Source organism: Microcaecilia unicolor, chromosome 3, assembly GCF_901765095.1.
Source record: "Microcaecilia unicolor chromosome 3, aMicUni1.1, whole genome shotgun sequence".
Classification (NCBI taxonomy): domain Eukaryota; kingdom Metazoa; phylum Chordata; class Amphibia; order Gymnophiona; family Siphonopidae; genus Microcaecilia; species Microcaecilia unicolor.
The window spans coordinates 195,038,797-195,055,055 of NC_044033.1; the positions used below are offsets into that span (position 1 = coordinate 195,038,797).

General features: G+C 44.3%; 1 protein-coding gene across 5 annotated transcripts in view; it reads right to left on the reverse strand.

Annotated features, from left to right (window-relative positions):
• Positions 1–16,259, reverse strand: part of PALM3 (paralemmin 3) — a 29,826-nt gene that overhangs the window by 7,607 nt on the left and 5,960 nt on the right. For all 5 annotated transcript variants that reach the window (XM_030196909.1, XM_030196910.1, XM_030196907.1 and 2 more), the window contains exons 2-3: positions 1,402–1,453; positions 269–349 (exon numbers count right to left, since the gene is read on the reverse strand). In XM_030196909.1, coding sequence (XP_030052769.1) covers positions 269–349; positions 1,402–1,449 — 129 coding nt within the window. In that variant the 5' untranslated portion in view covers positions 1,450–1,453. The remainder of the gene's footprint in view (positions 1–268; positions 350–1,401; positions 1,454–16,259) is intronic.

A 16,259-nucleotide genomic window follows, 5' to 3' on the forward strand; every position in this document is an offset into this window, starting at 1 on the left:
ACTGGAACCCCCAAGAGGCAGCCCGGGACTCCTTCACTTCCTCACCTGCCCAACAGCACAGAAACTAGTTACAAACATAAATTTATGGTTCCTGTTCTATATGTCAGCCCACCCTCTGTAATCCCAGTACACTATCCCCCCACATGTTAAATCTTGGTCCCCAGTGTGATCTCAGTATATTGTTCCCCCACATGATATGGATGCAGCTTTCCACCACACACACTCTCCCCTGCTTGCACACCCATGGGACACTTTGGCTCCAGGTCACCTTCAGTTGTTGCAGCTTCAGCTTCTTCTCTTCCAGCTCCCTCCTCTTCCTCTCAATTTGCTCCAGCACTTTCCGCTTTTCCTAGTGAGATTCAAGCACAAACTATCACAAAAGCGAGGGCAGAGGAGGGATTGTGACTCGCAACATAAGCAGGGCAAAAAGGGACAGAGAAAGTTTAATTCTCTGCACCCCTCTGCTATCCCACACCCTCTGCATCTCACCCATCACACTCCATGGGCTCTATTTGAATTGTGTTGAATAAATATCTTTAAAGGACTTTTCTCCTGATCTGCTCTTTTGTTTTTATTACACACTATGACTTCACATTCCTGTACAAGCTGTCTTCAGCCTCCTTGTGACTTCAAACTCTTGTGAGACCTAACTTACTATGAACTCACACTCACCATGATATCACATTCTCTATGACCTCACATTTCACAATGGAAGGAGATGTGATGCCACAGGATATGCTTCAGGAGTCCTGAAAGACTGCTCTGAGGTGCAGTTGTTTGATGGGAAGTGGTGGCTTGTAGCAGTGTAGGTTAAGAGTGGCACAGAGGATGGGATGATAAAAGGAAATGTCTACCACTTCTCTCTTCTGGGAGAGGGCAGCAGGGCAGGAATCACCCAGATCAGAGCTGCCTAGTACTTCCAAGTGACCAGTGGCATATCTTGTGTTAATTGGTCCTGGCTTGGACCCTGCACTGAATCACTCACTCCTCCTGGCCCAGGATATTCACAGTAATGAAGCAACTGAATATTTTGGGGAGGGACTATAACATGGGGGGGGGGGGGGGCGGTGGGGGATGCCCAGGTGGTGTGATGAAGGCTTGTGGTACCTGATCCCAGTATGGTTCTAATTCAACTTAAAAGAATGGGGCAGAGGAACCCCCCCCCCCAAAAAAAAAAAAAAAAAACCTCTTCAGTGAGTCTTTGAAAGACAGTGTCATACAGTTTGTGACATGGTGGTGGCTGACAGATGTATAGACTTGCAGAAGTGACTGGGCAGGCTTAGAGGACAGCAGATTGCAAGGAGGCCCATCTGTCTGTGCTACAGAAAGTGTCCCAACTGGACAAAGGCCCGTTCTAAAAGGGCAACTGCTTAACAGGTGGGCTAGAGGATGGCTACTTACAGTAATAGCCTGGAGCCGGCGTCTGTACAGTGAACTCTCATCCATCATCAGCCTGGAAACCAAACACAAGACCAGAGATCATTCAATGACCTTTTCAAATTGGTTGTGGGTACTAAACTAACAAAAAAAAAAAAAAGTTGCTGAGCAAAATGCAAAGAAAGAAGAGAGAGAAAATCAAAGACTTCCCAGCAAAGAATGAGCAGGAAAAACTCGGTATAATCCTGGGCAAAGAGGAGAAACAACAGCAAAATCTGTGGGGTTCTGCCATTAGGCCAAAACAGGATCAGCACCAGAACTCAGGAATTATCCATGGTGTGATTATTATCATTTTTTGTGGGTGCTACCAGGTGTACGTAGTGCTTCAGTGGACTGGAGCACTAGCTAAATCCCACTGCTGCTCCTTGTGATCTTGGACAAGTTCTTTACCTCTTAAAAATGTGTGAGCTAAATCCAAATTTAAAAAAATGACAGTCCCTACTCACTAGAGCTTATACTCTGCTCAGGACACACAACAGGACAGACAGAAGAGGCTTTGACTTAAGGCCTCACATCGTTGGCGGAGCGTTTGTTTTGGGCTGAGTATTGTTAGATGAAAGATACCTGTGCTTAGATGTGGATAGGTGAGGGTATAACTGCTTTTAAATGTGATTTTTATTGCAATTTGTAACATAATCCAAGGTATAAACACTTAGAAGGAAATACAGAAATATTTATAAGGAAATTTAGGAAATAATTAACTTAAATACAGTTCACAACACTATGAGGATTACAAGTGAAATTTAAAAAGAAATAAAGATAACTATGTTAAAAAACATGACACTGATATCATATTATGCAAAAGCAGAAGCTATTACTAAATTAATGTGAATCAATAGGAACTGCCATAACTGGAGAACTAGACAGAGGTCTGTTATCACTGAGAAAGGCCGAGAGCTGTGAGGGTTCAAAAACAAAGCAAAACCATATTGCACTGATTTCCACTTAATAAGATATTTATGAAGATATTTCAAGAAAAAAGAGCTCCCAATTGGAGGACATCTGGTTTAAGAAGAAAATTCTTCCTTCTCCTTTGAGTCTCTTTAGACTAGTCAGAAAAAATCCTGACTTGACAACTCAAGAAGGGAACATCTCTTTTTTTGAAGAAAAGTTTGAACAGCCATTCACGATCAGATGGCAGAGCCGGTGATACTATCAACGTAACGGAGGAAACAGCCTCAGAGTCCGAAGTGTCCAATAACTGTGATATATTTAATACCTCAGGATCAGCGGTGAAGCCCACAACCTGGGCAGCTTGTATAGGTTCCTTCTTAGCCTGAGGCAAATAATAAATATGAATCAGTGGAGGCGTTGCTTCTTGTGAAACCTGGAGAATGTGTTTCAAGTAACGTTGAAACATATCTCTAGACTATTTAATCAATCTTAAATTTAAAAATCTCACAGAATTTTCTAATAATTCTATCTTCCTTTTTAGAACAGAATTCTCCTTTACCAAAGACGTAAGCCAATACTTGAGAGGTTCTTAATCTGTTCAGTATTATCTACCACCTCTGCGCAGTTTGACTCAAATCTTTGCGAAGCTGCTCAATATTAGCAGAATTCAATTGTATATTGGCATTTGTAATAGCAAACTGGACAGGGCTTTACCCAAGTCTGAAACTGCATTCCAAATGGACTTGAGAGTGAAGGTTGGGGGTCTCTGACGCTGAATCGGGCCCACCGCTAACTCAATACTCCCCACAGTAACAGAAGCCCTGTCGGTCTCCAGCACAGATCCAGCACCTCTTATTGCTTCATCTGGGACATAAGTACATAAGTACATAAGTAGTGCCATACTGGGAAAGACCAAAGGTCCATCTAGCCCAGCATCCTGTCACCGACAGTGGCCAATCCAGGTCAAGGGCACCTGGCACGCTCCCCAAACGTAAAAACATTCCAGACAAGTTATACCTAAAAATGAGGAATTTTTCCAGTCCATTTAATAGCGGTCTATGGACTTGTCCTTTAGGAATCTATCTAACCCCTTTTTAAACTCCGTCAAGCTAACCGCCCGTACCACGTTCTCCGGCAATGAATTCCAGAGTCTAATTACACGTTGGGTGAAGAAAAATTTTCTCCGATTCGTTTTAAATTTACCACACTGTAGCTTCAACTCATGCCCTCTAGTCCTAGTATTTTTGGATAGCGTGAACAGTCGCTTCACATCCACCCGATCCATTCCACTCATTATTTTATACACTTCTATCATATCTCCCCTCAGCCGTCTCTTCTCCAAGCTGAAAAGCCCTAGCCTTCTCAGCCTCTCTTCATAGGAAAGTCGTCCCATCCCCACTATCATTTTCGTCGCCCTTCGCTGTACCTTTTCCAATTCTACTATATCTTTTTTGAGATACGGAGACCAGTACTGAACACAATACTCCAGCTGCGGTCGCACCATGGAGCGATACAACGGCATTATAACATCCGCACACCTGGACTCCATACCCTTCCTAATAACACCCAACATTCTATTCGCTTTCCTAGCCGCAGCAGCACACTGAGCAGAAGGTTTCAGCGTATCATCGACGACGACACCCAGATCCCTTTCTTGATCCGTAACTCCTAACGCGGAACCTTGCAAGACGTAGCTATAATTCGGGTTCCTCTTACCCACATGCATCACTTTGCACTTGTCAACATTGAACTTCATCTGCCACTTGCACGCCCATTCTCCCAGTCTCGCAAGGTCCTCCTGTAATCGTTCACATTCCTCCTGCGACTTGACGACCCTGAATAATTTTGTGTCATCGGCGAATTTAATTACCTCACTAGTTATTCCCATCTCTAGGTCATTTATAAATACATTAAAAAGCAACGGACCCAGCACAGACCCCTGCGGGACCCCACTAACTACCCTCCTCCACTGAGAATACTGGCCACGCAATCCTACTCTCTGCTTCCTATCTTTCAACCAGTTCTTAATCCATAATAATACCCTACCTCCGATTCCATGACTCTGCAATTTCTTCAGGAGTCTTTCGTGCGGCACTTTGTCAAACGCCTTCTGAAAATCCAGATATACAATATCAACCGGCTCCCCATTGTCCACATGTTTGCTTACCCCCTCAAAAAAATGCATTAGATTGGTGAGGCAAGACTTCCCTTCACTAAATCCGTGCTGACTTTGTCTCATCAGTCCATGTTTTTGTATATGCTCTGCAATTTTATTCTTAATAATAGCCTCCACCATCTTGCCCGGCACCGACGTCAGACTCACCGGTCTATAATTTCCCGGATCTCCTCTGGAACCTTTCTTAAAAATCGGAGTAACATTGGCTACCCTCCAGTCTTCCGGTATTACACTCGATTTTAGGGACAGATTGCATATTTCTAACAGTAGCTCCGCAAGTTCATTTTTTAGTTCTATTAATACTCTGGGATGAATACCATCAGGTCCCGGTGATTTACTACTCTTCAGCTTGCTGAACTGACCCATTACATCCTCCAAGGTTACAGAGAATTTGTTTAGTTTCTCTGACTCCCCCGCTTCAAATATTCTTTCCGGCACCGGTGTCCCCCCCAAATCCTCCTCGGTGAAGACCGAAGCAAAGAATTCATTTAATTTCTCCGCTACGGCTTTGTCCTCCTTGATCGCCCCTTTAACACCATTTTCGTCCAGCGGCCCAACCGACTCTTTGGCCGGTTTCCTGCTTTTAATGTATCTAAAAAAGTTTTTACTATGTATTTTTGCTTCCAACGCTAATTTCTTCTCAAAGTCCTTTTTTGCCCTCCTTATCTCCGCTTTGCATTTGGCTTGGCATTCCTTATGATCTATCCTGTTACTTTCAGTTGGTTCTCTTCTCCACTTTCTGAAGGATTGTTTTTTGGCTCTAATGATTTCCTTTATCTTACTGTTTAGCCACGCCGGCTGACGTTTAGTCTTTTTTCCCTTTTTTCTAATACGTGGAATATATTTGTCCTGAACCTCCAGGATGGTGTTTTTAAACAGCATCCACGCCTGATGCAAGTTTTTTACTCTGCGAGCTGCTCCTTTCAGTCTTTTTTTCACCATTTTTCTCATTTTGTCGTAATCACCTTTTCTATAGTTAAACGCTAGCGTACTTGATTTCCTAGTTTCACTTCCTTCAATGCCAATATCAAAACCGATCATATTATGATCACTGTTATCAAGCGGCCCTCGTATCGTTACCCCCTGCACTAGATCATGAGCACCACTAAGGACTAAGTCTAGTATTTTTCCTTCTCTTGTCGGCTCCTGAACTAGCTGTTCCATGAAGCTGTCCTTGATTTCATCAAGAAATCTTATGTCCCTTGCGTGTACAGATGTTACATTAACCCAGTCTATATGCGGGTAATTGAAATCCCCCATTATTATTGTGTTGCCCAGTTTGTTTGCGTCCCTGATTTCCTTTAACATTTCCGCATCCGTCTGTTCGTCCTGGCCAGGCGGACGGTAGTACACTCCTATCACTATCCTTTTCCCCTTTGCACATGGAATTTCAATCCACAGTGATTCCAAGGAGTGTTTTGCTTCCTGCAGAATTTTCAATCTATTTGATTCAAGGCTCTCGTTAATATACAATGCTACCCCTCCACCAATCCGATTCACCCTATCACTACGATATAATTTGTACCCCGGTATGACAGTGTCCCACTGGTTATCCTCCTTCCACCAGGTCTCAGAGATGCCTATTATATCTAATTTTTCATTTAGTGCAATATATTCTAACTCCCCCATCTTATTTCTTAGGCTCCTGGCATTCGCATATAGACATTTCAAACTATGTTTGTTGTTCCTAAGTACATCATGCTTAGTACTTGACAGTATTAATTGGCAATCTTTTGTCTGATTTTTATTGTTATTTAAAGATACCCGATCTACTACAATCTCTTTTGCAACCTCACTATCAGGATACTCTATCTTCCCTGTTATGGTGATATCTTTGAAAGATACCTTATCCCGAACCATGCTCTTTTGAGCGACTGTCGGCCTTCCCCCCATTTCTAGTTTAAAAGCTGCTCTATCTCCTTCTTAAACGCCGATGCCAGCAGCCTGGTCCCACTCTGGTTAAGATGGAGCCCATCCTTTCGGAATAGGCTCCCCCTTCCCCAGAATGTTGCCCAGTTCCTAACAAATCTAAAGCCCTCCTCCCTGCACCATCGTCTCATCCACGCATTGAGACTCTGGAGCTCTGCCTGTCTCTTGGGCCCTGCGCGTGGCACAGGTAGCATTTCAGAAAATGCTACCCTGGAGGATCTGGATTTCAGCTTTCTACCTAAGAGCCTAAATTTTGCTTCCAGAACCTCTCTCCCACATTTTCCTATGTCATTGGTACCCACATGTACCAAGACAGCGGACTCCTCCCCAGCACTATCTAGAATCCTATCTAGGTGACACGTGAGGTCCGCCACCTTCGCACCAGGCAGGCAAGTCACCAGGCGATCCTCACGTCCACCAGCCACCCAGCTATCTATATGCCTAATGATCGAATCACCAAGTACAACAGCTGTCCTAACCTTTCCCTCCCGGGCAACATTTGGAGATATATCCTCGGTGCGAAAGGATAATACATCCCCTGGTGGGCAGGTCCTGGCTACAGGAGTACTTCCTACTTCACCAGGGTGATGCTCTCCTTCTAGGAGACCTCCCTCCTCCAAGGTAGCACAGGGGCTACCTGACTGGAGGTGGGACTTCTCTACAACATCCCTGTAGGTCTCCTCTATGTACCTCTCTGACATGTTGATCCAGAGGTGTACTCTGCACCTCACCAATGGCGCTGGAAGGCTTCCATTAGCGGACTCCTCCATAACTACTTTTAACTAAATACTGCCCTTTTTGAACTTTTTTTTTCTTTTTCGGGTAAACAGATTTTACTCCAAGAGGTCCTTAAATGAGAATCTGAGAGGAGTTATGTTAGCAGCTCAATGAGAGCTTGATTTAGGATGCACAGAGAGAAGGCTGCAGAGGCTGATATTTCCTCCTGTCCTTAATCAGATCCTAATCCAGGGCTCCAGGGAGGACAGTGGCTACTCTACCTCCGTGCCTTGTGTTGCTGCTGTCTGTGGGAGCTGTAGCCACTCCTGCATCCCTTCAGCTTGAAAAAGAGGTGGCTGAGGAGGGATATGATAGAGGTCTGCAAAATCCTGTGTGGAGTGGAAGGGGTAGACGTGAAAAGAGTGTTCACTCCTTTTAAAAGTACAAAGACTAGGGAACATTCCATGAAGTTACACAGTGGCACATTTAACAGAAACAGGAGAAAATATTTTGTCATTCAGTGTATAGTTAACCTCTGGAACTGGTTGAACTTTGGGAAGTGGGGAGGAAAGAGCCTGCTTAAAGCAGCTGGGGGGTATAAGTCCATTGTGGGCTCATAAACCAATCCTGGGTGTGAGTCCTAAGCCCAGCTCATACTTTGCTGATTGGAAATGCTCTATCTATCTGCAACCTCTAGGGTGAGTGGGTGCTGGATTTTATACTGAGATGTAGCTGCCCAGCTTTGCTTTTAGGTAGCCTTACAGAGTAGGGAGTGAGGAAATGAAAATTTCCCCTCACAGTGGCTTAATGTAGTAATTATCATCTCCAGATGAAACTAAGAGGCAGATGCACTAAAGCTAAATGAGCCTTTAATGACTCTCCAACGAGGAAAATTTGATCCGTTGCATGCATCAAAGGGCTTTTACCGAGGAAGCCAGCAGCTAACGAAAACGGAATGGAGATGAGCAATTAGTGTGAAAACCCCATTGAAACGACATGCACTAACCTTTTCCGATTGCCTTTACGCAGGAAAAAGGCAGGAAATCTAACGAGAGGTCTGGACCACTCGTTAAGACAGCTCTGTGCCAGGAAAAGTCATTAAGTGAAAAAATAAACAAACTTTGAGCCAATCCCAGCCAATCCTGATGCCTGCCTTCGCCCAGCTTCGATGGCGCGTCTTTCTCCTGCTGCGCCCGCCCCTGTCTGACGTCAGTAACCTACGTAGGTTACCGACGTCAGACAGGGGCGGGCCCAGCAGGAGAAAGACGCGCCATCGAAGCTGGGCGAAGGCAGGCATCAGCTTTCTTCTTGCCCGTGCAGCGCCTTCGGACAGAGGAGAGAGGCGCTGCACGGGCCCGGTAAGAGGGAGGGGGGCCCGATGGAGGAAGGGAATGGCGGCGACGACCCCAAAAGGGGGCGGGGCACAGGACGGAGGATGTCGGGAGGCGGAGCTGAGGTGAGAGAGTAGTGAGGAAGGGAGGGGGGCAGGGGCTGCTTGAATTTTGCTTTTTCGGGGTGGGGGGAGCGGCGGAAAGTGGGGAGCAGCGGGGGGGGGGGGCAAGGCCGTCCGTACAGGACGCTCCTGATGAGCGCCCTTGCCCCCTCCCGACCCTTTTTTTTTATTTTTGTTTTGATTTGGGAGCCATGTGCTTGTGATTTGACTGTGTTTTGACTGTTTGTGGCATGCGCAGAGCAGCTAACATAACGCTTGGCTGCTCTGCGCATGATTTGGGGGCCGATTAACGATGTGTATTGTGATTCTTTGATACATTGTACGTTTCAATACCGATCTCAGCATGTGTGACTTTTTTTTTTGGTGCATTTTTCGTTATTTTAAAATCGTTAGGGACTTTAACGATTTAGATTTTTTTACGTTTGGTTGCTGCATCTGCCTCTAAATGTGAACGGCATGCAGGCAATTCTGGGGTGGCCAAAGGACCTAACCAGGTCACACTCACTGACTGAGGCAAGCTAAGCACATAAAATAAACGATGTCAGAAGAATGTTGAAAGATTATAAATTTAATCATCCAAACTGCAGCACCATTTGCATGAGATATCTGAATAATCGTGCTCCTACTGCCAGTGATTGGGGTTTTCCTTCATCATCATTTCAGAGCGTGAGCCCAGAAAGCAGAGGAAGTAATGTCTATGCCTTCCCCATGGAGAAGCCACCTGACTAAGCCTCCAAGTTTTCTATTCATCTGTGTAGGGACTGGGATGTCCAATCAGTGGGGTAAATGTGTGTGTGTGTGTATATATATATATATATATATATATATATATATATATATATATATATATATATATATATATATACAGTGGGGGAAATAAGTATTTGATCCCTTGCTGATTTTGTAAGTTTGCCCACTGACAAAGACATGAGCAGCCCATAATTGAAGGGTAGGTTATTGGTAACAGTGAGAGATAGCACATCACAAATTAAATCCGGAAAATCACATTGTGGAAAGTATATGAATTTATTTGCATTCTGCAGAGGGAAATAAGTATTTGATCCCCCACCAACCAGTAAGAGATCTGGCCCCTACAGACCAGGTAGATGCTCCAAATCAACTCGTTACCTGCATGACAGACAGCTGTCGGCAATGGTCACCTGTATGAAAGACACCTGTCCACAGACTCAGTGAATCAGTCAGACTCTAACCTCTACAAAATGGCCAAGAGCAAGGAGCTGTCTAAGGATGTCAGGGACAAGATCATACACCTGCACAAGGCTGGAATGGGCTACAAAACCATCAGTAAGACGCTGGGCGAGAAGGAGACAACTGTTGGTGCCATAGTAAGAAAATGGAAGAAGTACAAAATGACTGTCAATCGACAAAGATCTGGGGCTCCACGCAAAATCTCACCTCGTGGGGTATCCTTGATCATGAGGAAGGTTAGAAATCAGCCTACAACTACAAGGGGGGAACTTGTCAATGATCTCAAGGCAGCTGGGACCACTGTCACCACGAAAACCATTGGTAACACATTACGACATAACGGATTGCAATCCTGCAGTGCCCGCAAGGTCCCCCTGCTCCGGAAGGCACATGTGACGGCCCGTCTGAAGTTTGCCAGTGAACACCTGGATGATGCCGAGAGTGATTGGGAGAAGGTGCTGTGGTCAGATGAGACAAAAATTGAGCTCTTTGGCATGAACTCAACTCGCCGTGTTTGGAGGAAGAGAAATGCTGCCTATGACCCAAAGAACACCGTCCCCACTGTCAAGCATGGAGGTGGAAATGTTATGTTTTGGGGGTGTTTCTCTGCTAAGGGCACAGGACTACTTCACCGCATCAATGGGAGAATGGATGGGGCCATGTACCGTACAATTCTGAGTGACAACCTCCTTCCCTCCGCCAGGGCCTTAAAAATGGGTCGTGGCTGGGTCTTCCAGCACGACAATGACCCAAAACATACAGCCAAGGCAACAAAGGAGTGGCTCAGGAAGAAGCACATTAGGGTCATGGAGTGGCCTAGCCAGTCACCAGACCTTAATCCCATTGAAAACTTATGGAGGGAGCTGAAGCTGCGAGTTGCCAAGCGACAGCCCAGAACTCTTAATGATTTAGAGATGATCTGCAAAGAGGAGTGGACCAAAATTCCTCCTGACATGTGTGCAAACCTCATCATCAACTACAGAAGACGTCTGACCGCTGTGCTTGCCAACAAGGGTTTTGCCACCAAGTATTAGGTCTTGTTTGCCAGAGGGATTAAATACTTATTTCCCTCTGCAGAATGCAAATAAATTCATATACTTTCCACAATGTGATTTTCCGGATTTAATTTGTGATGTGCTATCTCTCACTGTTACCAATAACCTACCCTTCAATTATGGGCTGCTCATGTCTTTGTCAGTGGGCAAACTTACAAAATCAGCAAGGGATCAAATACTTATTTCCCCCACTGTATATACACACACACACACAGACAGACATATAGACTACTAAAAACCTAAGGGGGGACACTTATCAATGTTAAGACAGGTTATTTTAAAGGTAGTCCAAATTGGTATAATCGAAAGCGATTTTGGGCGTTTCCAACTGCACTCCGTCGCGGAAACGAATAAAGTTGATGGGGGCGTGTCGGAGGCATGGTGGAGGCGGGACTGGGGCGTGGTTATCAGCTGAGAAGAGATGGGCATCTTTAGCTGATAATCGAAAAAAAAGGCGTTTTGACCGTGATTTTGGGTCACTTTTTTGGACCCTTTTTTCTCACGAACAAGTCCCAAAATAGTGCCCCAACTGCCCAGATGACCACTGGAGGGAATCGGGGATGACCTCCCCGGACTCCCCCAGTGGTCACTAACCCCCTCCCACCAAAAAACCCCCACTTTAAAAACTTTTTTTCCAGCCTCTATGCCAGCCTCAAATGCCGTACCCACCTCCATGACAGCAGAATGTGTTCGATCCTGTCACAGCCTTTCCCTGGGTCAGATGTGGCTCTCGGGTGCAGTACAGGGTCACATCAGCATTGCATTGTGGTGGGTGTAGAGTATTGTGTTAGCTTGTGTTACAGTCTCACAATGTTGGTAGTTGGTAGGCTCTTCTCCCATGGTGCTTTTCCCCCTGCCTACTGGGTCAGGGTGTGCCCTGTTGTGTTTCCTGTTGTAGTCCATGCGGTAGTGGCCATTTTTGTAAGCCAGTTTTAGTTCCCTTTCCTGTGTTAGCCACGTTAGAGAACTTAGTTATTACCTTGAATGTGGCTGAAAGAGGGCATTGTACAGCATTCTGCCAGCTCTGACCTACTGCTAATCTCAGTACCAGGGAGACTCGTTGCCAGTGGGGCACAACCTCTGATCTGCAGTTACTGTGAGTAAACGCGGTTATTCCAATAAAGGAGGTTTTCGGAGAGATTAGTCTTCAGGTGTCAACTGCTGTGCCAATGTTATACAGCAGCAACAAGTCCTAGAGGCCTGCGTGTATGCAGGTCCCTGGAGCACTTTTAGTGGGTACCGCAGTGCACTTCAGCCAGGTGGACCCAGGCCCACCCCCCCCCCCCACCTGTAACACTTGTGCTGGTAAATGGGAGGCCTCCAAAACACCACAAGTAGGTGCCCCCTTCACCCCTAAGAGCTATGGTAGTGTTGTACATTTGTGAGTAGTGGGTTTTGGGGGAGGGGGGTTGGGAGCTCAGCACCCGTGGTAAGGGAGCTATGCATGTGGGAGCTTTTTCTGAAGTCCACCGCACTGACCTAGGGTGCCCAGTTGGTGTCCTGGCATATCAGGGGGGCCAGTGTACTACCAATCCTGGCCCCTCCCACGACCAAATGGCTCGGATTAGGATGTTTTTGAGCTGGGAGTTTTTCGTTTCCATTATCGCTAAAAAAAACCAAACACCCAGCTCAAAAACATCCATTTTTTCGAAAATACGGTTCGGCCCGCCCCTTCACGGACCCATTCTCGGAGATAAACGCACATGGAGGTAGGCGTTTGCGTTCGATTATGCCCCTCTATGTGTACTTACAATTTTAGTGATTTGACCATGTGCAATTGTTTCTTTATACATAATTAGGTATATTTATGTTTTGCACGTCATTTGTTTTTATACTTTCTTTAGATACACTCATTGTAACCGTTTTTGTACATTTTTACACTTATATTACTTACAGTTGCAATCCTGACAAAGACTGTTCAAACATGGTCATGTTGGGTGTTTGGATTTTATGGACATTGTGTTTGACTTACTTGTGTGGTTCTCTTGTATTGAAACCATTTCTCTCCCTATGCACTCAAGCATCCTTCTAGCTTTCGCTGTTGCCTTTTTTTTTAATCTGATTGACCACCTTAAGATCATCACATATGATCACACCAGAGTCCCGCTCCTGTCACCCCCTAGACTGCATCGTTTCCTAGGGGTATGTAGCCCAAATGCATGACCCTGTATTTTTTAGCATTAAATCTAAGCTGCCAAATTCCAGACCATTCCTCTAGCTTCACTAAGTTCTTCCTCATGTTATCCACACCATCAGGGGTATCTACCCTATTGTAGAGGTAATTATTCTGAATTTTGATATATTCTCTTACATAATTTTAATGACGGCTTAACAATTTGTGCTTTGATTTTGTTTTCTTGTCCTCATATTCTTTTATTTATTTATTGTATTTGTATCCCACATTTTCCCACCTTTTTGCAGGCTCAATGTGGCTTATAATGTATCGTTCTTGGTGGATAATAGATCGGAAGATAGACAGTTAGTGTTACGAAAAGATCATGCATAACACAATAAGAGATAAGAACAATCAGATAGATGAAAAACAGTTCCGATATGGGTAATATGGAGGTGAGTTACATTTACACTTGTTGGTCTTTGTGGTATGCCTTATTGAAGAGGTGGGTCTTCAGAGATTTGCGGAATTTAGTTAGTTCATAAATAGTTTTTAAGTTGCGCGGCAGTGCGTTCCATAGCTGTGTGCTCAGGTAAGAAAAGTTTGACACATGCGTTAGTTTATATTTTAGGCCTTTGCAACTGGGGAAGTGAAGCTTAAGGAACGTGCGGGATGATCTTTTAGTGTTCCTGGGTGGCAAGTGTATCAGGTCTGACATGTAGGCTGGGGTGTCTCCGTGAATGATTTTATGGACTAGGAAATGTATCTTGAAAGCAATACGTTCTTTAAGTGGAAGCCAGTGTAACTTTTCCCTTAGGGGTTTGGCGCTTTCATATTTTATTTTTCCGAATATGAGTCTCTTTACTGGTATTGGTAAATTAATTTTTTACTTCAGTATTTTTCATGTCTGTTTCTTATTTTTAATTTTGATATATTATTACACAATTTTATTAGAATTACCTTCAGTTTCATGACAGTTTAACAATTTGAGCTATTTCTTTTCTGTCACTGCTCAGATGGTCTAAACCTTAGACCAGTGGTGCTTGACTCATTCATCGGAACACACTCATCCAGTCAGGTTTTCAGGTTAACCACAATAAATATGCATGAGATCAGCTTGCAGCCACTGCCTCCATTGTTTGAAAATCTATCTCATGCAAATTCATTGTGGAAATTCTAAAAACCTGACTGGCTGGGTGTGTCCAAAAGGCTGAGTTAAGAGCTTCTGCTTAAATCATGGTCTGTGTTTGTGCCAACGTCAAGCAGGAAGGGCTGAGTATCATTGGTGTGGACACATTAGTTGAAACACTCAAATATAGTACACTTACCAGTATTACACTGTTCAACTTTGTGCCACGTAGAAGCAATGCCTCAAACAACAGATTCAATTAATTGCTAATTCTACCAAGCAACTCTGTGGTACTTTTAATAAACTTGTGACCCCTCCACATGAGACCACATAAGTACAACATCTTACCTCTGACACTAGGGTAAGTATTTTTCATCTAAGATTGAAGAATTCCAAGCCACTGTGTCTTTCCTGTCTTTGGATAATATCTCTCTCGCTTTTCTGACACCACAGATTGGTTATCTTTCAACATCCCTTCGGTTAAATCTCTCTCTAAGATTTAGACTTGTTTTCTTTTTGGCCACAAACTGAAAATAGAATGAACTTAGCCAAAATCTGGCCAGGTATGTTGGTGGCTCTTTGGCTCTGTAAAACTTAATCCCCTGGTGACTAGTCTCAAGGTGCACGTTTTTCTTTGTAGCTTGGTGGCCTGACCCAGGATGCTAGCTGTGATGCCTGGGTTAGATGGAGGATCGGTGAGATTCATGGTATTGGACCCAGAGTTTGATTCCCCCCCCCCTCAATAAACCCCAAACTAAAGATCTCTTATATGCACATTTCCTCACATCTTTCACTTCACAGAGCCAGGAATGATCCTAACTCATATGATCCATCAGAACCAAGGTCCATTCCTATAAGATGTGGAGGGGCATTTTCGATATGATGTCCAAATCTGAGTTTGGACATTTAGCGGAAAATGTACAAAACTCCAGTAGCGAACATAGACATTTGCAAACCTGAAAAACAACTATCTTTATTTTTTTTTTCTGAAAATGGTTATTTCCTAGATGTTTTTGTGCTCAGTGCATCTATCTTTTTGGACCATTTTCAAAAATAAAATTTCCAAGAGAAAAACATACAAAATCAATTTATTGAGATGTAGGAGGAGCCAGCATTCTTAGTAGACTGGCCACACAGACATCCCAGCAGAGCAATGGGGCACCCTAGGTCCCAGGTACACTTTAGCCCCTTATCTTGTACAGTGAATCCTCCAAAACCCACCAAAGACCTACTGTATCCAACTGTACATTACTACAATAGCCCTTGTGTCTGCAGGTGACACCTATATGTGGATACAGTAGGTTTTGGAGAGCTAACACTTTTCCCCACAGGTGTACCAGTTAGAATGGGATATGGGCCCGGGTCCCCATCTCTATAGTGCACTGCACTGACCACTAGGCTACTCCAGGGACCTGCTTGCTGCTCTAAAAGGACTGCCCATAACATCTGAAGCTGTCATAGACTTTGATATGTACTGTTTCTTTCACATCTTTGGGGGGTGGGAGGGGTTAAGTGACCACTGGAGGAGTAAGGGGGGTATGCTTTAATCCCTCCAGTGGTCATTTGGGGCATCTTTTTGTGACTTGTTATTAAAAAAGGTCTAGCCCAAAACATCTAGGTTTTAGCCCTGGATGTTTTTGCTTTGTTCTGCTATGGCAGAAAAACATCCAAGTGTTAGGAATGCCCAAATCCTGCCCCCAACATGCCCCCTCCTTGTGATTTGGATGCACTTCAGATGAATAGCATAGAAAAACATCTTAAAATTTCCGATAGCCTCAAAATACTAGGTGTTACTATTGATCGCAATCTTACACTTGAGACCCAAGTCAACTCCATCGTAAAGAAAATGTTTCATTCAATGTGGAAACTAAAGCGTATAAAACCTTTCTTCCCGAGGGATATTTTTCGTAATTTAATTCAATCAATGGTACTAAGCCACATTGATTACTGCAATGGAATCTATGCGGGATGTAAAGAACAACTCACAAAGAAACTCCAGACAGCCCAAAACACAGCAGCCAGGTTGATATTTGGTAAAACATGATTCCAAAGCGCCACACCACTCCGTGAAAAACTGCACTGGCTTCCAATCAGAGAACACATCACTTTCAAAACCTGCAGCTTGGTCCATAAGATTACCTACGGTG